The sequence below is a fragment of the Mus musculus genome, chromosome 5 (assembly GCF_000001635.26).
Source record: "Mus musculus strain C57BL/6J chromosome 5, GRCm38.p6 C57BL/6J".
Taxonomy (NCBI): Eukaryota; Metazoa; Chordata; class Mammalia; order Rodentia; family Muridae; genus Mus; species Mus musculus.
The window spans coordinates 72718887-72741181 of NC_000071.6; the positions used below are offsets into that span (position 1 = coordinate 72718887).

The following is a 22295-nucleotide window of genomic DNA, read 5'->3' on the forward strand; positions in this document are numbered from 1 at the left end:
CAGAATCGTGTCTCAGGGTTCTTATTCTTGTCATGAAACATGATGGCCAAAAGTAACTTGGGAGGGGAAGGGTTTTATCCAGAGTCATAGTCTCAAATTGTGTGGGAACCTGGAGGCAGGAGCTGATGTAGAGGCCACGGAGGGAGTGCTGCTTACTGGCTTGCTCCTCATGCCTTGCTCAGCCTGCTTTCTTATAGAACTCAGGACCACCAGCCCAGGAGTGGCACCACCCACAATGAGGTGGGCCCTCTCCCATCAATTGCTAATTAAGAAAATGTCCTTCTGAGTTGCCTAAATCCAGATCTTATGGGCCATTTTCTTAATTGAAACTCCGTCCTTTCGGATGAGCTTGTGTCAAGTTGACATAAAACTAGCCAGCACACCAGGTGAAGTTAAAGAAGAAAACCAGTAAATATCAAAGTAGAAGATAATAAATTATAAAGATGAAAATGTGATACAACCAGTAATTACATTCAAAATCTGGTTGTTTAAGGAAAATTACAGATTAGCTAATTAACCTAGTCAATAACTAATTGTGAATATTATCAAAAATTATGTCACACGATGGTAAGTCAATGATCTGTAAAAAATAAATAAATAAATCTTCATTTGCCTGTAACAAATTTTAAAACTCAAATGCAATAGATAGCTAACAAAACAGTTTTTCAGGATTGAATCCAATTAAGCTAAAAATCTTAATGGATCATGGGTAGAACTGTGGGAAACACGAAACTTGAAAGGAAAAACTCGTATACAGATTGACCTATTCCAGAGCAAGGGAGACAAAGATAAACTTCAAATCATATGTGAGTGAGGTCAGTAGCCAACCCTGCCCAGGCCACACAAAAGAAAGGCTCCTGAGCAGCCTCATTTCATAGCACCTATTAAAGAAAGTGTTAATAAATTGAATTTAGTACCTTCAAAGCCCACATGTACCACAGCACATTGATTTATAGCGCCTAAATATTTTTCCCTAGTGTAATCTCTACATTGAGCACAACCACAGGAAGGTTTGTTTTCAATGTGTTGTGGTGATCCTGAGAGTGAGGGAAGTTAACCACACCAGAGAAAACCTCCATGTTTAAAGTAGTTTATGAACACACACACACACACACACACACACACACACACACACACACCATGCGTTGTTCCTGATCTTAGTGGACGTGTTTTGAGTTTTTCTCCATTTAGTCTGATGGTACTCATAGGTTTGTCATATACAGGCTGCCGATTGAAGACAAGTTGAAAATAAAGATGTAATCCAAAATAAACATGTTTTTTATCATTATGAATGTGGCAACTCAAGTGAGTGCTGAAGAGGAAGGTACTTGGTAAATAAGTAAGCCCCCCTCCACACTCATTGCAACAGGAAACCTTTGGAATGAGCCAAAGCTACAAGTTCACCAAATAAAACCACTAGACTCATCCAGAAGCAGGCGGAGTTTTTCTTGGAGTGGAGAAGGCAGTTCTATCTTGATATAGTCTATCAACCTTTACAAAAATGTGTCTGATGAATTCAAACATGTAAAATTCAAATACCTTGTTCATGCCAGAAAACCACTGAACAATCAGAAACATATAGGGAATATATATGCCACCAGGATTGGTTTCCTTAAGTTAAAGCTACGTAGATTCAGTAGATTCTGGGAAAGGAATCAAAAACCTAGTAGAAAACCACGCGGAGAGTACGAACAGGAGATTACAACAAAGAGAATCAACCACATAAAATGTAACGTATGAAAAACAGCTTAACATCCCTAGGCTAAGAGACTGCAAATCAAATTCTCAGTAAGATGAGGCGTCGGGGAAGGATCCAGATGTTGCTGCCTAGAAAGGCTGTGAGAAACAGAGGCTCCTGTATTTTCCCGTGGATATCTAGACTCATGTGACTCCTCACCTCTCCTACAGGGGGCGCACCAAGGTCTGCGGAGGGTCAGAAATGCATATTCCCTTCGGCCCTGGATTTCCACTTTGAAGACTTAGTCTCCAAAAAAAAAGACTCATATAAATAGAAAAAAGATGTGTGAGAGGAGAGAGTGGAAGGAAGTATTGTTTAATAGAAAGGAGATTACATCTCACTTAATTTATATAATGAACCATTGACTTACAAATTGTGATATATCTAAACTAGGGGACGATCCACAGATATAAAGCGAATGAAATACACGCTTGTGTAACGATGTGCGGGAAGACTCAGTAGGAAGGACAAAGGGGCTGTGTGGAAGAGTATACATAAGGGGCTGGGGAGATGGCTCAGTGGGTGTAGTGCTTACCGTTTAAGCATAAGAATCCAAGTTCGGATCCCCAGTACCTGTATAAATTCTGGTCACACGTGGCAGCCTGCCTGTAATCCCAACTCTTGGGAGACAGAAACAGGGAATTCCTGAAACAGTCTGGCTAGCTTGACTAGACAAATCAGCAAGCTCTGGGTTCAAGTGAGGGGCTCTACCTTAACATATAACAGAGAGAGCAAGCAAAGATGATTCCAGATATCACTTTCTGGCCTCCACTCACATGCAGACAGACAGACGGACAGACATACACACACACACACACACACACACACACACACACACACCTTCTCTTGTTCCTGATCTTAGTGGAAATGTTTTGTTTGTTCATAAGTTTGTCATATGCAGCCTTTATTATGTTGAAATATGTTCCCTCTTTCCCAACTCCCAGCACTCTTATCGTGAAAGGATGTTGGATTTTGTCAAAGGTGATATGACAGGGAAAGAAAGGAATGTAGAGAAGATGCTTAAGAGGGGAGAGGGAGAGGATAGAAGAGAAAGGAATTTGAGAATTAGGGAGAAGAATGAATAACACTGAGAACATTTGAAAGAGTCACATAGAAACCTACTATTCTATAAACTTCCATGTATGCACATCTCTGTGTGTGTGTGTCTGTGTCGCTCTGTTTCTATCCCTCTGTCTCTTTGTCTCTGTCTCTATCTGTCTCTGTTTCTCTCTGTCTCTTTGTTTCTCTCTCTCTTTCTGTTAGCTTAAGTATAATTATCCTGCACAAGAGATAATGCTTTTCCCAGAAGCCATAGGTTGCCAATTAAAAGGCCCAGTTTCAAATATGTGATACCACCTCTCTACTAACTAAGTTGTTAGCCAAAGGAGCCCCAGAGGACCCCAAAACATTACAGGCTATTCCCATTGTTCTTGGGTGCCCACCAGAACTTGATGGTAAGACCCTATTGTTGAAGACACCACACACTTTGACCACAGAACTCAGAGAGATCTGGCTAGTACTTATCTGAAGGCTTCCTCCATTCTGTGGGGCTTTCATGGTACATGGGAAGTATTCTGGAGAGCTAAAAATCAGTCATCTTACCAGCTGTGGCCCCCGTGAGGCACAGTAATGACAGGCCTAGAAAGCTGTTCCCATTAGTAAGATAGTGACATGAACGGTATAGGTCCAACACCTGCTTTCTGGTAGGATTTAAGGCCTCTTGCTCAGGAGGAAAGTGCACCTGGTACTGTAAATCTGGCCAAGAGTCTGTTGCTGGGGAGCTCATAAATCCTAGGGCTGAACACACTACTATTATTTTGAAAAATGAAGATAGTATCAACGTTCCCTCTAAATGCATATCTCTCTTCTGGTAGAGTAGTGCAGCTCTTAGGCCTTATCCGAGAGGCATCTTTGTGTAGTGGATGGCAGTAAATACAGACTCACTGCTGACCAAACTACAGGAAACATGGGTTGGTGGAATCCTCAGGTAGAACTGAGATGGCAATATCATATCCACTTCTCTCCAAGAGTTAGGGGTTGGTGGATAATAGGAACAGACAAAAGGTAGGAGCCAGTGGGTAAAAGAGGGGAGGTGTGAAACAGTGCATTGACTTGACGGGACTTCCATATTCTTGACCTCAAAGCAGCTGTGGCTGCCTGCAGAAAGAAGCCTGCACTAGACCAGTCCAGTCAACATTGTAGCATAGGCGGAGGAGGGACACATGGCACTCGCCCTTTCCCCTACCCCCCAGCTTAGGCGCTATTGACAGTTGGTAGCAGAGGGAAAGTCGGTTCTCACTAGGTATGTGGCCCTGGTACTCCAGTGGATGGCTTCACCCTAGTGTATGTGTGGGTAGTTCTACTTAGCAGTTTTTTTTGTTTTGTTTTGTTTTTTTAAGATATGGAGTTAGGAGGGAGATGTGAGGAGAGATCTGGAAGAAATTGGAAGGGGAGGTGAATATGATCAAAATGTGTATACTTGTATGAAATTCTGAAAGAATGAAAGTGTAAATTAGAATCTTAGTTTTCTATCTCCATGGCAAAACACTATGAACAAGGTAACTTATAAAAGAAAACACGTCTTTCGGTAGACTCTGATTCAGAGGGCTAGAATCCATGAACATTCTGGGAGGGGCGGGGTTTCAGGGCAGCAGCAGGCAAGCAAGCATGGTGCTGAAGCAATAGCTGAGAGCTTAAATCTCAACCATAAGGAGAGAGAAAGAGGGCGGGGGAGGGAGGGAGGGGGGAGGGAAGGAGGGGGGAGGGGGAGGGAGGGAGGGAGGGAGGGAGGGAGGGAGGGAGGGAGGGAGGGAGGGAGGGAAGAGAGAGGATGCTAACTGAGTCCACATGGTCCCCTGTTTTACAGTTGGTCTTCTCAGTATCCTGGGCTATCACTGACATGGATTTTCTATATATAGATATAGAGCTGATTCTCATTCATAGTTCTAGAGTCCCCGAACATCCGAGGCCAGCACAGAGTGACACAACACTTCCTCTTCAGGATCTGGCTTTGACTCTTCATTTCCCCACAGTGACCATGCACTGACAATTGGAAACTTAAACTGTCTGCTGTTTTGTCTGGCTTTGACCTAAATGAGTAGTTTTGATATGAATTTAATATCTCAACTACCAACTCTCCCCTTTGTTTCTAAAGACTAAAGAAACCAACACTGCATATTTCTCTGTATTTGTGCTTCTCATGGGTGTAAGCAGAGGTCACCAGGTAAGAGTCTCTGTTGCAGCAAAGTGCATATGGTAGTGGTTCTCAACTTCTGGGTCATGAACCCTTTGGGGTTTAACATCCCTTTCACAGGGGTCACCTAAGACCATCAGAAAACACAGGTTTTTGCATTACAATTCATAACAGTAGCAAAATTACAGTTATGAAGTAGCAGTGAAAATAATTTTATGGTTGAGGTGGATCACCACAACATGAGGAACTGTGTTAGGAAGGGTTTGAACCACTGTCATGGGTAACATATATACAGACCCCACTGATAGAGTGTGTGTCCAATGAAGGAGTCTAGAGTTGAAATCACTTCAAGAGAAACAGGTTTCTGAAATGATGAAGGCAGTCAGTGAAAAGGTGATCTTATGAAGACACATCAGAATCTTGACTTAGAAAAATGTGCAGTGGGAATGGGGTTGTGAGGGTATTTTAAGATTAGAAAGAACACAAACACACATTTTGTTTTGTTTTGTTTTTGAATGGCTACAATCTTTCTAAGAAACTTTCTCAGGATTACTAGAAATTTTCACAGGCTTGTTCTGGACACACAGACTCACCTCTTGCCTCAATAGGCGTTCGGTCTGGTTTCTCGTAATGTTCTTGTGGTACCATCTGGAAAAGTAGCAAAGAACACATTTTTTTAACTTTATATTATTTTTTCCAATCTCCCCCACCAAAAAGAACCTACTCGAGTTCATTTTAAAGTCTTTACTTTAGAATTCAGTTTAGAAATCTGCTACTTAAATTCAGATAAACAACAATGTTCTGTTATATTGCCAATTTATCAAGCTGAATATATATTTTTCTCATTTGAGGCCCCCCAAAAATGTAGATTATTCTACCATAGCTCACATCCCTCTTCTGGCCCATGAAGTACTTATATACAATTTTGTATGATTTAACATCTTGTAAAAGTCCATCTAAGATGCAAAGTTACCATCTTCCACAAATGCTTAGTTCTGCGAATAAACTAAGATATAGCCATATCCAAATCTTTGTTTCCCCTCAGAAGTTCCTATTTGAATGCTTTTAGAAGTATTAGGTCTCTTTCAAAGTGAAATTTATCCTGACTTACCTAATTTTCCTGAGACACTTCCCCTCCTCCAATATGGTTGGTAATTAACGGATAGAGTCTACCGACAACCAACCAATGTTCCTGACCCAAATTCTCTTGCCTTCTCTCTTACCACTGCTGGCCCTTATTCACTAAGCCACACTGGGATTCTTTCCTTCCTTAAATCATCACGTTTCCTTCTACTTTCAATCACTCTGTTTTCTCTGTATTTGATGTGTTATTGAATGACTATCAGAACTATACGCGGTAGACATAATTAAATCATATTATCAGGTAATGGCAGTGAAGGAATGGACTTGCTAGTAAGAGTGAGGGTAAGCTCCTGACAGTGGATGGACTGTGACTAGCAACCTCTAGTTCCTGCTGCCCTGACTTCCTGGAGGCAGTGGACTGCAAACTGGACCTCTGAGCCAAAATAAACCTTTCCTCAATATCAACATGTAGTTTGATATGACCAAACTTAAGCAGTAAACACATAGGGTACAGAAAACAGAGAAGGATGGTCAAAAGAAGACAGAAAGGTTGAGAAATTGTCAATGTCAAAGCAAAAATATTTACAAAGAACTTTAAATGCAATGGAATATTACCGGAAATACTGCTTTGTGGAGAGTAGAGAGAGGAAGGCAACGTTGAGCAGGGACTGAGTCATCATGAATGGGCCAGAGGTGGCTCACTGAAACCCCTCTGAGTCATAGGATAGAGGCCTCTGGTACATACACTTCCCCTAACACCTAGTGGCGAGACACTGACTCAAAATCTGGATGGTCAGCTATCTAAACCTCAATGGCATCAAACTGAAAAATAAACAGTAGGAAAGATGAACCACAGGAAACAAGAGATGATGACAATGGGTTTTAGGCAAAGGAATTGTCCACTCAAGACGGAAACTTGTAAAGAATAGTGAACATCTGTTGGGACTTTCAAGTGAATGCTACAGTATTGGAATAATTTCAAGATGGGTCTGAGATCTCTTACAGAAAGACAAAACCCCTTCTGACGAAATGAGGCAGTATTACAGACACAGGAAACTAACATGGAGAGGTCACTGCTGGTTGATTGTAAAATTTCCATGTTAAAGGGAATAGTGATAAAATAGTGAAAAACTGAATCTATAAAAGGCCAAAGCTGTAGTCTATGTGTGGACAGAGGAAACAACTATCTCCGTGTCTACACGGGTAGTGGATTCACAGGGACACAGGTGAGACCTTCATGCCTCTTTGTTGGTCAAAGCCCTGCCACAATGATACAACATGCGAAGCTCTGTTTGTCATTGCTGTCCTGGATAGGCAGGTGCCCTGTGTGAGATGGACATAAATGAATGCATAGCAACCCCAGCCACAGTTTGGGGGGAATGTACAGAGATGTCCTCAGAAGATCAGTAGGAACACATTGCTGGCCTACCTTCCTCTTTCAACTACATTGGAGCCTCAGACCATGTGTGTGTCAGCCTGGATTCATAGACAGGAGCCTGGCATAACTGTCCTCTGAGAGCCTCCACCCAGAAGCTGACCGAAACAGAGGCAAAGATCCACAGCCAAACATTAGACAGAGCTCAGGAAGTCTTGTGGAAGAGTTGAGGCAAGGATTGAGGAACCCAGAGGGGATAGAGACTCCACAAGAAGCCAACAGAGTTAACTAACCTGAACCTTGGGGGTTCCCAGAGACATCTGGCCAAAGAGCATACAAGGACTAGACCTAGGCCCCCTGCATGTATGTAGCAGATATGCCCCTTGGTCTTCATGAGGGTTCCCCAACAACTGGAGCCGGGGCTAACACTGACTCTGTTGCCTGCCTGTGAATCCTGCCCCACCCAGTGGAAGAAGATGTACCAAGTCCTGCAGTGAGTTGAGGTGCCAGGGTGGGTTGCTTCCCCGGGAGGGACCTCTCCCTTCTCAGAGGTAAAGAGAAGGGGGAAATGAGTGAAGAGGGCCATGTGAGGGGAGACTGGGAGGAGGGGAGGGCTATGATCAGGATGTAAAGTGAATAAATAAACGAAAAAAAAAAGCTGTAAAATGCTACTCAAGATGAGAGAAGTTCGTGTAAGTTCCATTCTCAAATGTATTTTCCACCTGCTATGATGTTGTTGTTAATATTAGTATTTTACATTTCTTCATTATAGTGATAAATAGCAAATGTGAATTCATTCCTCCTGTTTAAATATGAAGTAGAAATTCGTCCATATGGAAATGTCATAAGAATATCTTCAAAGTGGTCACTGGAGAGCCAGGTAGAAGCTTGTGACAAAGACGGGATCTTTGGGGGACTCTATACCTAAGTCATGAAGAGGTGCAATGAGGGTGACTCGAGATTGGCAGCACCATATTTCAGGATTTCATCCATTTACATCAAACACTAAAACTTAGAAGGACTTTAAAAAAACGAGGTAAGGCCATGTCTTAGTTTCATTTCCTGTTGCTGAGCTAAAACACCTCAACAAAATTGAGGAAAGGTTTATTTTGGCTCCGAGGTCCAGTTTGTAGCCCACCATCTCCTGGAAGTCAGGGCAGCGGGAACTAGAGGTTGCTAGTCACGGTCCATCCATAGTCAGAAGCTTACCCTCACTCTTACTAGCAAGTCCACTCCTTCACTGCCATTAAAGCCCATTTCTTTGGGATTCCAGTGTATACTAAAGACCAACTGAGACATCCAACTTCAGGGACTAACAACTACTGGATTCTTGGATCTTCCATTGGTAAACAGCTCTTGTTAGACCAGCTGGATCACAACCTGAAAGCCCATATAATTAATCCCCTTTATGTAATAGATATAGGAGATTCATTCCACAAGTTCTATTCCTCTATAGAATCCTGACTACAAGACCACTCAAAACACTTGCCTGGTCCTATACAGTTAGGGAGCCCCTGCATAGGGAATGGTGCCAACCACAATGGGCAGGTCTTCCCACTCTATTGATGGAATTCTAACAATTCCTTATAGTTGTGTAGTCAACCTCTCATTGAGACTCTTTCTAAGTGATCGTAGATGGAATCAAGTTGACAATGAAAACCATCATAGACTGTATCTCCCATACCTAGACACTTTATACTAAACTAATACTAAATAGTGAACATTGAAAAAGCAACCCAACATATTAAGCTACAGTTCATTAGAGACAGCCTGTGTATTACATAAGACCTTGAGTCTCTCACGCACACACTCCCTAGTACTCTGATGGTAAGGCTGGATGGCTGTGGGGTAGAATGGCCATAGAACCTTCTTAGATTTCTATGTAATAAAAAACACTGTTGTGCTCCTTAGGGTTTGATTTAGAAAGCTCATTACATCTGAAAAGGTGACACTGCTTCCCTTAGCAGGTGACTGTGTAGTTCTGAAAATGTCAAGGATTCAGTCCAGAGAACAAAAAGATAAATGAACAAGTTCAACTCCCAGGTAGAGTTTGGATTATCAAGACATTTAGTATTTTAAATGTTTATAAGAAGATATGGAGTATTTTGGTTTTGCTGGTTTCAAATGCATAATTTAATCCCAGCACTCGGGAGGCAGAGGCAGGCGGATTTCTGAGTTCAAGGCCAGCCTGGTCTACAAAGTGAGTTACAGGACAACCAGAGCTATACAGAGAAACCCTGTCTCAAAAAAAAAAAAATCAAATGCATAATTAGTTCTAAACTTGTTATTTGCAGCAAACGAGAATTTAACTCATTTGTAAATATTTGCAGAGTTAGGAGAACTTAATTTCCCACATCATTTAAACATTCAACTTTCCAACATCATTTAAAGGACTTACACAGGACTTAGTACAACTATGCATTTGCTGTGCCAATCGTGTGAGGTACTTAAAACCATAACTGACTATATCCAGTTTGTTAATGCAAATCCGATGTTTCAGAAAGTTTAATTAACTGGGTTCATAAGTCTCACTAAATATTTAAGTACCTTTCGTGAATTTCAATGATTACTTGTATTTATTCAAATTTATAAATAATTTATCAGGATCGGTCTGTTAAATGCAAAAGCTTACTGAAAAATTGTGTTAGTACAGCAGTCTGTTGATAATTTGGGTGTGTGTTTAAAACAAAAGCAGTCATCAATCTTTCTATATATCAGTGTTTCTTTCCCCAGGGTAGCAGAAGTCCTCTGTCACCTTTCAAGCTGCCTCCTACCACCTAGAGAGCTCATGTCACTTTCCCTAACCCAAATCTCCCATACACCTTGATCACCACCACCACCACCCCCCCCCCCCGCCGGTTTCTCCTGTAATATCCTACACTACTCTTTTAGAACTACAATTTAACACTATAATTTAGAATTATATATTTGTTCTAATGTCTGTTTCCTCTGTTAACTGTAAGCCCCATTCATACAAGGAAAGCTCTATATGTTCTAAATTGTATCCCCAGGGCTCAAAGGGATGGAGATCAGATACATCCCCAGAGCACCACAAATGGGATTGAACATGTAAACGGAATTCAGATGCTAAAGTAACTAGGACATGCTGGCTACCGGCAAAACGAGGTAGGGTGGGGCAAACTATAAAGGACTTGCCCATGGTCTCCACTGTTCACAGATATAACCATAATCACTAGACTGTATTGAATGTTACTATGTACCACATGATGTAGGTGTCCCCACTTATTAGAGCATTCAGAGATAGTACGAAATGTTGCCCAGAAACAAAGCATTCTAATGATGACACTATAGTTTGTACTCGGTTGCTCTTGCACCCAGTAACTCCACCTACAGAGATTCTTTTGTGTAGTCATCATAAAAGAATAAGTGATCGATAAGTTCTAGTGATTAATTACGATAACTATTATACTCCTATGTCAATGCACCTGTTTTAAAAAGAAATAAAATTTAGTGAACCTTCCTAAAATTTGAATCAGTAAAAAGCATGGTTTTAAAATTCATGTAAACCGGAACCCAGAGAAACGAAATGGAGATTCTAACCGTAGAGGTGTTCATTTGGTATCTACAGTATAAGCCAGTCTAAAATCAGAGGCACAGCTTAGTCTAAACAGAGGAAGCAAAGAGCAAATGAGACATGGCAGAAAGAAACAAAAGTGGCTTCGCTGGCAGTGAGTGTCCATTTGGTCACAACGAAAATTCCAGACTTGAACAACAATTGAAAAAATGGCCTATTTTTCTAATTGTTCTGGGTTGGTTTTCATACACAGTCTCCTTTCAACTAGGCTTGTGGTGTTGGCCAGCTTCAGCACAGGAGAGCACTGAGATCTCATGGGGCAGGCTTGAGTGACCACAAATCACCACCACACTGTTTTCTAAGAGAGGTGGCTCAGTCCCCCAAAGGGGTGGAGAGTGGAGACTGGAATCTTAAGCTAAAGGGTCAGGTCAACAGAAAGGACATTTGAGACAGGAAAGAGTGAAGACACTTGGTGATGAAGCTGAAAAGCTTGGTTCGAGGGAGGAAGAGCAAGCCACCAGAGCAGTCTGGGAAAACCTATCAGATGTGCCTCGTGCCCTGGAACCGTCTTTATCTATGCTCAAAGATGACCCTGCATATTCACCTAAACTTTTGGAATGGGAGCTATTTTAGGGAAAGCTGTACTGAATCTAAACTAAATGAGTAGCGAGGCCAAGGAAGTATCTTCCTCTACATTTCTTCTCTCAAGAAATACTTGACACCACTACTCTTATCACAAACTAATGCCTGTTAGCTGCATATGCTAGTTATAAGATGAACTGAGACGGAAGGAAGGACCATCTAGAAACTGCCCCACCTGGGGATCCATCCCATAAACAGCCACCAAACCCAGACACTACTGCATATTCCAGCAAGATTTTGCTGACAGGACCCTGATATAGCTATCTCTTGTGAGGTTATGCCAATGCCTGGCAAATACAGAAGTGGATGCTCACAGTCATCTATTGGATGGAACACAGGGTCCCCAATGGAGGAGCTAGAGAAAGTACCCAAGGAGCTGAAGGGGACTGCAACCCTATAGATGGAACAACAATATGAACTAACCAGTACCCCCAGAGCTCGTGTCTCTAGCTGCATATGTAGCAGAAGATGGCCTAGTTGGCCATCATTGTGAGGAGAGGCCCTTGGTCTTGCGAAGATTATATGCCCCAGTACAAGGGAATGCCAGGGCCAGGAAGCAGGAGTGGGTGGGTTGGGGAGGAGGGTGGGGGGAAGGTATAGGGGACTTTCAGGATAGCATTTGAAATGTAAATGGAGAAAATATCTAATAAAACATAACAAAACAAACAAACAAACAAAAACAAGATGAGCACCCAAAGGGAGGAGGGAGCATGAAGCCAAACTGAGAATCTAACTTTATAAAAACACAGGAAGAGCTCTGTCACGTTGTAGCTGTGATTTAATCTATCAACCTTACATTTTCACCAGAAGAGTGAGATCTACAAAGTCACTGCTCAGACCTCTCTACTCTAAAGTTATAATTGTTATCTAAAAGAGAGGAAGGTTTTTAAAGCATACATTTACTAAGCATACTTAAGGTTCTTTCAAACGATATCATTAGTCTATCTCTTCTCCTCAGTTACTTCTAAAACATAACAAAACAAGAGCCAACATCTGAGAACCAGGTAGTGCAGACTGTCAGATTTACCTTCTGTCATTTTGAAAAATAAACGCTCTGTCTAGGACACACAGTATGACACATGTATCAGTGTACCTAAGGCATGGCCATGCCAAACACAACAAATACGAGCTTAAGAAGGATTTTCAGAAGCAACTGTGGTAATAATCAGAGGTCTCTTCATTGCTAAGACTATCAAATGTGTTACTTTCTTTTTCTTTTACAAACTTGAAAACTGTCTATACTTCAAAGTTCTCAGTAGCTCTCTGATTTTCCAACGTTAATCACAGTGCGGTCTTGTTAAGGGAACTTACTCATAGATTTCTAAGTTGGCGAGTCTGTTTTCTGTCACATAGTTGCTTGGGATTAAGCCTTCATTCCTACAACATAACACAAAACAAAAGACTCAAGATGGAAAACCGGTTGGTAACATTACTGAGACAACAGTTATGCAGTCAACCCCATCCCTACCCTGGGAAGAAGTAGGGAGGAATCAAAGAAAAAAAAAGCATCTTACTTGTTACACTGTTAAAAAGATAAAAATGTTTCTACCTTCCAACTCTACAGAAACCTCTCTACAGTAGATAGCAAGATCCTGACTTACAAATAAACTATTTTAAGAGATTAGATAACCCCATTTTCTTTTCTTTTGTTGAAATAAATGAATCCTGTAGCCCAGGCTGACCTTAAATTCCCAGCCACCTCAAGAGTACTAGGGTTTCAGGCAGCTGCCACCGAGCCCAGTTCCAATATGCCAAGATGCATTTTAAAGGAAAAGTGGGTGTGGTTCTGAGTTTAGACTCAACATGGATTGTTCCATTTCAGAGTTCAGACTCAGCATGCTCTGTTCCCTGGGAAGGGCGTTGTAGGTCGAGGATGTGTAATTGGGCATCACTCCAGGTTGGGATGCCTCAGACTTAAAAACAAGCAATTAGCTTTTTTTTTTTTTTTTTTTTTTGCAGTTAAACGTATAGGGTTTATAAAAAACACTGCCAAATTCTTCATTGTCTCCTTTGGGTTCAAAAAGTACACCATTCCCCAACCCCCAAAGAACAGGAAAGGCTAACTGACTCATCTAAAATTGAATCTAAGCTCAGTTCAACATGGACTACGGGAGGATTTCTGGAGGTGACATAAAAGTCAGCATTCTTTAGGAACTTAAGAAACCGGTCCCCACCTGTCCAAAGGAATCATGTTCCTTACCTCTGGCAGAGGGGACAAATGGCTACCTGTGGCTGCCTAGCAAAACCTAAGTCAGCCTCCAGGCTCCCTCAGTATCACAGGTACCTGTTACACATTTCAAGATCTGTGCTAACCCCCTTCCTCCTCGTCCCCCTCCAATGTCCCTCCTCCCAGATAGATACCTGCTTGTTCTCTTTATAATGCCAAGATTTCCTCTACCTCTGCTATTCTCACTGCTCTATGTATGTATGTATGTATGTATGTATGTATCTACATATGTATGTATGTATCTCTATCTATCTATCTACCTATCTATCTATCTATCTATCTATCTATCTATCTACCTATCTTCCATTCTCTGTCTTGCTGTCTCACTACCTCCACCTCTTCTCTTCCACTTCCCTAGCCCTGGCCATCCCCAGTTTGCTGGGCATGCTCAGTCTGCTTCCTTTTCTCTCCACTGTCTCTCCTATCTACAATAAACACCTAGCTGTATTGTGGAGCAGTCACACTGGCAGGTTCCTCACTGAGCCTCCTCATATGCAGTCACTACTTCCAAACTGTCTCCTCCCTGCATACAACACCACTGTCCACTTAGTGGTCATTGTCCGTGAGACTATGCTCACATGCTGAAATATGTGGAGTTGTTTTTATTAGATTTAATTTACATACCAGTTATTACAATTCAAGCCTTGTTCTGCAACTGGCTTTCAGTTTGTCAAGAGTACATCTTGGTGGTCTTCTGCTCATTTCAAATGGAGGTAGAAGAATAAGAAAAAGAGAAGCCCTGCCCTCCCTGCTGACAAGTATCTGCAGCTTCCATAGCCAGGAAAGGATGACCAATGCAGGGAATTTCCCTGTTGAGCCCGACATTATAGGAATAGCCTTACTTGAGTCCAAGGTTGAGGCCATGCTCAAGGTTGCTTGTAATTGAGGAGGGGCCAAACTATATATATATATGAGTGTGTGTGTAATTAAAAATAATGGACCCAATACCTTGGCACTTTCTACTTTTGGCTTAGTCATGTGCTATCAGCTGACTATTGTAAGTCATCCTTGATAGATCTCCACCTTAGATGCTGAAGCAGAATCTCTCAATGATCTCTGAGTTCCTCCGGTCCACTAGTTTAGCTAACTACCTAGCTCCAGGGGTTTCCTTTCTTGGCCTCTCTCTAGTGCTGGGGAAGGCTACCGGGTCCACTGGATGTTGATGTGTGCTCTGGGGACCTAAACTCGGGTCCTCATCTTTGTGAAGCAATCGCTTCATGGACCGAGCCAACTGCCCAGATCTTATTACTTCTGTTCTACAAGTAAAAGCTCTAGTGTGTGATCCCCAGGACACACAGGGGCATGGTAGCAGGGGTGGGGATGGCATGGTAGCATGGGGGAGTGAAGGCAGGCTTATCTGGTTGGGGCATTGGGTGTAAGTCACTGTGTTCTATTGTTATCTTACAAATAGGGATGTGGAAACTGTTCTATTCAGTTTGGAGGGAATTACTGCAAACATGGAGCCAACGAGCTGAGCCGATTCGCAGGGTCTTCTTTATGTTCGGAAGTCTTCAGAGTTTGGGATGAGGAAACATCTGATAAGGGCTAATCCATTATCTTACCCGAAGCGGTCTCTGGCCTTCCACCAGTGAGGATCACACCTCTCCAATATCAGATATTCCTCCGCTCTCTTCAGTGCCAAATTACCAGGCTCCCGAGGCAGGAAGTCATAAAGAGCCTTGACCTGGATTCTCTCATCTGGAGGCTCCTGCGGGAGGGGGGGCAGCGGCTTGCGCTTCGAGGGTTGCACCCCGCCTCTGTTGGACTGTAAAACCCAAGAGGTCTCTTATTGTTTCAGTCATGTGTACCAGAAACAAAAAACAAAAAACCCACGAAGAACAGGACTTGCACCTCTGCCTCCACTGCTCCCTACTGCCCAGCTCCAACAAGGTAGAAGCCAGGACAAACAACACAGCACTGGGGGCAGGGAACACGCTTGCCATTTTGTGACTTTCTGAAATCCAAGTTCTCTCCACAGCATAACCTTGGAGTTTCACATAGTGCTTCTTAAAAGTTTCCTTACTTTGAAACAGTTCCACTTGGTAGTGACTCTTCACTTTTGAGAAGAGAAACACCCCCACCCTGTCCCCCACCCCCATTCCCACCCCCAGCCCTTCCTTTCCCTGTGCTGTGTCCAAGCTGTTGTCTCTCTGCCAGGACTCAACTGGAAGTTAACCCTGAACTCAAGACCAGCAGGAACCACAGTGTGATTCCTTCCAATCACTGTCCTGTTTCAAACTCTTTAAGTTTAGAGGAGTAGGTTAGCTTAACTGGATTGCCCCCTCACTTTCTTCTAGACCATTTAGTGAGCACTTACTGTGTACCCATCATGATTCTAGTTTGGGGGCATGGTCACAAGCAAGAATGGCCTAGAGTGCCTGCCTGTGTGGGGAACCCTCCACCCCCGCCCCGCCACGGTGACAATGGCACTCACTTGAGTTTTGCCCATCAGTTTGGCGAACCACGGCCTCTGACGCTGGGAATGTTTTTCTGAGAGTTCTTCCTCTCTGCTCAGGCTTATCTGAGTTCTCACCTGTCTGCCATTGAAAAGCAATCCCGTCACAATTATTAATAACAAGTGCATTCCTAAATCCTTTAGATTCTTTCAGAGATAAAATAATCTGGGTATCTTTTCCAAGAAGGAAAGAAAGAGAGAGAGAGAGAGAGAGAGAGAGAGAGAGAGAGAGAGAGAGAGAGAGAGAGAGAAGAAAAGGAAGGAAGGGAGGGAGGGAGGAAGGAAGGAAGGAAGGAAGGAAAGAAAGAAAGAGAAAGAAAGAAAGAAAGAAAGAAAGAAAGAAAGAAAGAAAGAAAGAAAGAAAGAAAGAAAGAAAGAAAGAAAGAAGAGAGAGAAAGGAAAGAAAGGAAAGAAAGGAATCTTCCTACTTCTAACTCCTTCCACAGATTCTGAGCTGGAACTCTGAGGACTTCGTTTTCTGTATACGGAGGTCAGAGTTGCTTTGAAATAAAGTGACAAGAATATGTCATATGCCCAGAGTCTGGTACTTATGAGGGTCATAGTATTATGGTCAATCCGACAACCACTCACTCTGAGTCAGGCAGAGTGTGCAAAGTGCACTCATCTGTGTCACTTATTGTCATATGTGCACAGGTGAGTGATTAAAAGCACAAGTGTGCACCGCAGCTCCAACATGTCATACTGCGGCCTCAGACAAAGAAAGCAACCTCTCTAAGCCTAGGGTGTTCTTGTCTATCAAGTCGAGGGTTATAAAGGAAAACACCATGGGGAAGAATTAAATGCAAACCTCCCCCCACACCACGCTTATCAAATGGCTGCTGGCATGATGCCTTGGTTTAATTCTTACACAGTCACATACCAACGGGTAAGGCTCTCAGAGAGTGTTATATAATTAAGACAAGATTCTTGTGTTTAAGCAGGGTGGAAAAAGAAATACTTACTGGAACACAGACGTACAAAACAAACAAGTTTCTAGGGAAGAACGAAGCTGCAGCACTGTGTGGGAACACACAGAAGAATTAGACTGTATGCAGGAGAGGGGATCAGAGCACCCCTATAATTTGGTTTACGTCTTTTAGAAGATGAGCTGGGGACCAAGTGGACAGAGCTTCCTAGACACAAAGCAACAGACACAGACAGGAGACTTAAAGAGCCAGGAAACTGCGTTCACCCATTTCCAAGAAACTGCCCTCAGAGCAGACTCACCTCTTCTGTACTGAGCAGCGGCAACAGCAGCAGCAGAGAACAGACTGGAAGGAGCTATCTGAAAAGGAGATCATTGTCACTGTTAGGAAGCCGGGAGTCCATGACCCTGTGTGGACCACTCTGGCTGTGCTCCCGATAAGAACGGGGAACAGTCCCTGATCAGAGGCATGGGGACATCACGGCCATCTTCAGGAGAAGAAGACAAAAAAAACTTGTCACCAAAACAGCAAAAAGAAGTTCTGGCACCCTGACCAGTGTGGTTTCCCTTCTGAAGTTCATCGCTCTGGCCCGGTTTCTGCATTTCCTTTATCTGTGAGTGGCCAGTATTACTCTACATGCTTTGTCGTGGCTACTGCTGGCTATCGCTATAGAAGAATGGGTTTGCAGAAACAGTGTTCTCCAATGTCTTAGCAGGAGTTTTAATTAGGCCTGTCACATTTTGTGTTTGTTTTGTTTGTTTGTTTTTAAAGAGAGAGCTCTGAACTTCCCTCCAGATAACTGATGACCTTAATCTTTATCTGATTTTAAATTAGATCACACACCGGTCTCCCAGACATATTTTTTTTCCTCGTTCCCGATTAGCAAGCCACCTCGTTTGCTGTTACCCATGAGCCCAGGTCTGATAACGGCTCAAGAGTACCTCTTTCCCTAAGTAAGCAAACTAAGGGGGCCCTGAGGTCCTGAAAGGCCTTTCTTTCAACATTAATTCCCAAGCTGCTTCTGATTGGTCCTCTTACACAGTGGCTGCTTAGCTCCTGTATGTATGGGCTTGCAATGCAGAGTCATCTGTAAATGAGGCCAGAGCTTTTACGCCTTTCCTTAGCTCACAGAGAACTAACTGTGAATCTACTGGTGGGAGCTGAAGATTAATAGCCGAGTATGTCTCCTGATCATGGAGTTTTCTTAATCTGATGTCGGGGAGGGAGCTTCCATAAGGCCACTTCCACATTATAATAGATAACATCTACAAGCTCGCTTTAGCAGTTCACTGAAACAGACAACACCAGGCTCCTGAGAGACAGTTTGAACCGTGAACGTATCACATTCATGATCAAGAATCTAGTCTTTATAGCTCAGTAGGCAAGAGCATTGGTTGCTCTTTCAGAGGACAGGGTTAGATTCCCACATAATTGACAACCGTCTGTAACTTCAGTCTTGGCACATCCGGCACCCTCCTCAGGTCTCTGTGGGCATCAGACACAAACATGGTACATATACATGCAGATACATAAATAAAATCCATTAAAATTTTAATGATAGAAATTTTTAAAATATTCTATTCTTGTCTTGCGTCAGCTGCTGCCAAAGTTCTCAGTTTTTCTCAAGAAACCAAGGCAGTGTTGGACTGGGGCCGTCACTCTTTGCAGTGATGGTTCACATCACGGCTTTGGTCTCCAAACTCGCCTTGCTGCTTCTTGCATGGTGCTAAGTAACTGTAGCAAAGGGTAAAAACATTGCCTTAGAGCAGCCCATGTCAACATCAAACACTTTGGGATGGTTTTGTTTGCAAAGGCCGTCTCCAATGTCAGTATTAGGAGCATCATATACAGTGTTGGAGCTGGTAGACCTGCTCCAGCAGCTGGTGCTCCAGGAGTTATTGCTCCAGCAGCTGGTGCTCCAGGGGCTATTGCTCCAACAGCTGGTGCTCCAGGGGCTAGTGCTCCACAGCTGGCGTTCCAGGGGCTAGTGCTCCACAGCTGATGTTCTAGGGGCTAGTGCTCCACAGCTGGTGCTCCAGGGGCTATTGCTCCAACAGCTGGTGCTCCAGGGGCTAGTGCTCCACAGCTGGTGTTCCAGGGACTAGTGCTCCACAGCTGATGTTCTAGGGGCTAGTGCTCCACAGCTGGTGCTCCAGGGGCTAGTGCTCCACAGCTGATGTTCTAGGGGCTAGTGCTCCACAGCTGGTGCTCCAGGGGCTATTGCTCCAACAGCTGGTGCTCCAGGGGCTAGTGCTCCACAGCTGGTGTTCCAGGGGCTAGTGCTCCACAGCTGATGTTCTAGGGGCTAGTGCTCCAGCATCTAGTTCTCCAGGGACTAGTGCTCCAGCAGCTGGCGCTCCAGGGGATAGTGATCCAGCAGCTAGTTCTACAGTGGCTAGTGCCCCGCCCACTGAAAGTCTAGCCCCCTATGCTGCCCCAGTGAGGAAAGAGTAGAAAAGTAGAAACCACAGATGAAGAACATGACATTGGGCTTTGTCTTTTGAAATCTATTCTGTAAAAAGCTGGACTGAATAAAGAAAACAAACAAACAAACAAACAAACAACTATGGAATTCAGTCCTCGCTCTTAGCAAGCTGTCGGTTACTTTTCAAATAAAAGGGGCTGAGTAGCCGGAGTCCAGAAATAAGTCCAAATTCCTAGGATTTCCCAAAAGCTCTGTGTGGACAGATCTCTATGATGTTGCACGCTGCCCCAGGTCACCACTGGCCACAGTTTGGGAAGTGGATCATCAAGCCATTTCTCCAATGAACAGGATTACCCCTGATAATATTTATTTATGACCATATAAATCTCAGTTCTGAATTTGAATCTGCCTTCTGGCATCACCATGATGGCAGCCACTACACCAGGCAGAACTCAAATTGGAAGAAGCAGTTTAGAGTTTAGAAGAGCTGTTTTTGCTGGACGTGGTGGCTCACACCTTTAACTGCTGTATTCAGGAGCAGAAACAGGTGGATCCCTGAGTTTAAAGACAACCTGACCTATATAGCAAATTTCAGGCCATAGCAAGACCTTATGAAAAAAAGAAAATAAGAAAGGATAGAAGGAAGGAAAGAAGGAAAAAAGAAGCTTTTATTAATTAGAAACATTTTTAAAAGAAGATCTGTTTTATTTTTATTTCTGTGTGTGTGTGTGTTTGTATATGTTTGTGTGTGAGCACACATACATGCATGCACATGGACTCAGATGCCAAAGGAATGTAGAAGATGGACTATAGAAGTGCCACGCCCAAGCTCAGGTACAAGTATTCAAACGTGATACTTCTCCCAACATTGCTCCTCCGGTGTCACCGCTTTTCCTCTTCTCATTACATCATTTCTATCAGAATAAATACACTGTTCATTCAGCCACTGGTTTGGTTTTTTTTTTTTTTTTTTTTTTTTTGAGTTGTATGGTAATTTGGTTTTAATTATTTTTTTAATATTTTTATTACGTATTTTCCTCAATTACATTTCCAATGCTATCCCAAAAGTCCCCCATACCCTCCCCCCCACTTCCCTACCCACCCATTCCCATTTTTTGGCCCTGGAATTCCCCTGTACTGGGGCATATAAAGTTTTCGTGTCCAATGGGCCTCTCTTTCCAGTGATGGCCGACTAGGCCATCTTTTGATACATATGCAGCTAGAGTCAAGAGTTCATAATGTTGTTGTACCTCTTTAGCTCCTTGGATACTTTCTCTAGCTCCTCCATTGGGGGCCCTGTGCTCCATCCAATAGCTGACTGTGAGCATCCACTTATGTGTTTTCAGCCACTGTTAACAGAACACAGCAGACGGCTCCATGATCCTATTTCCTCTGCTAATGGTCAAATCAGAGATGAGTAGCCTACACTTGTTGCCTCTGGTTGCTTTCCTTCGACTTCCTCTTTCGTCCAAGTGTCTTGTGAGGGTCACTGATGACCCACACACCATGAAATCCAGTGGTCAGTTCCAAGTCGTCCTCGAGTGTGCTGTGGGCAGCATCTGACACTACACCAACTTAGGCTTGTTCTCAGGTTTGCAATGTTTCCTCATCTTCCTCCCTGGCCTCTTAATCGGCCTCCAAAGCTTTGATCTTTACTTTTCTTTGTCTCATTCCCTTCTTTGAATCTTTCATTTCCTTCTGTAGCTTATCTAACTATTCATCAGCTCATGACACTCAGATGAACACACCGACCAAAACAAACTCTCAAAGTTCTCGCTTGGTTGTTTAGCAGTCTCCTCAAATGGATGTTGAGATGAAATATGAAGTCTTCTCCATTCCCCAACTTTCTCTCTCTGCCCTTCTTTTTTTAACATTTATTTTATGTATATGAGTACACTGTAGCTGTCTTCAGACACATCAGAAGAAGGCATCAGATCTCATTGCAGATGGTTGTGAGCCACCATGTGGTTGCTGGGAATTGAACTCAGTACCTCTGGAAGAACAGTCAGGGCTCTTAACCACTGAGCCATCTCTCCAGCCCCACTCTCTGCCCTTCTCTGCCTTGTTAACAGCAGGAGAGTGTGTGTGTGTGTGTGTACACACACACACACGCGCGAGAGTGCATAAACATTCACACACACACACACACACACACACACACACACACGCACGCACGCACGCACGCACACACGCACTCACGCACGCATGCTTAGACCTCCAAATTTTTCAGGATTTCAGAGTGGTAAAATTGTTCTAGAAATGGACTAAGGTTTACATTATGGATGTATTTATTGTTTCTGAAAATAGTTTAACCAGCAAATTTTCTCCTGAATGTTTCTATGGCTTAGCTCTTGTCCATCCCCCGCAAAGTCTGCAAGTGAAGGTCTGATTCTGCCGGTGATACAGCTGAACTCTGCTGCAGTGGGGGAGGGAGGATGCTAAGGCGAAACCGGGCTGTTGGTCGGTTCTTGACTCTTGAAAGAGATCTTGGAACCTCATCCCCCTCCTTCTCTTCCTCTGTGTTTCTTGAAGCCAGGAGCCAAACCTTGCCTTCCTTCTTTTAAGTTGATTGGCTTAGGCTTTCTGTTCCCGAACAGAAAACTGATTGCAGATTAGCATATTTTCCTCCACAATTACCCCAATTATACCCTCCCCACACACATGCATGCATGCACGCACGCACACACGAACACACA

The 22295-nt window shown here is 43.2% G+C and overlaps 1 protein-coding gene across 5 annotated transcripts in view; it reads right to left on the bottom strand.

The window, feature by feature from the left end:
• Txk (TXK tyrosine kinase) overlaps positions 1-22295 on the bottom strand; it is a 57015-nt gene that overhangs the window by 22909 nt on the left and 11811 nt on the right. The window contains exons 2-6 of one of the 5 annotated variants that reach the window (NM_001122754.2): positions 17476-17533; positions 16228-16330; positions 15356-15558; positions 12878-12943; positions 5525-5579 (exon numbers count right to left, since the gene is read on the bottom strand). In NM_001122754.2, the coding sequence (NP_001116226.1) occupies positions 5525-5579; positions 12878-12943; positions 15356-15558; positions 16228-16330; positions 17476-17533 (485 nt within the window). Of the gene's footprint in view, positions 1-5524; positions 5580-12877; positions 12944-15355; positions 15559-16227; positions 16331-17475; positions 17717-22295 lie in introns of those variants that run through there. The other 4 variants (NM_001289495.1, NM_013698.3, XM_011240722.1 and 1 more) reach the window with 4 other exon arrangements.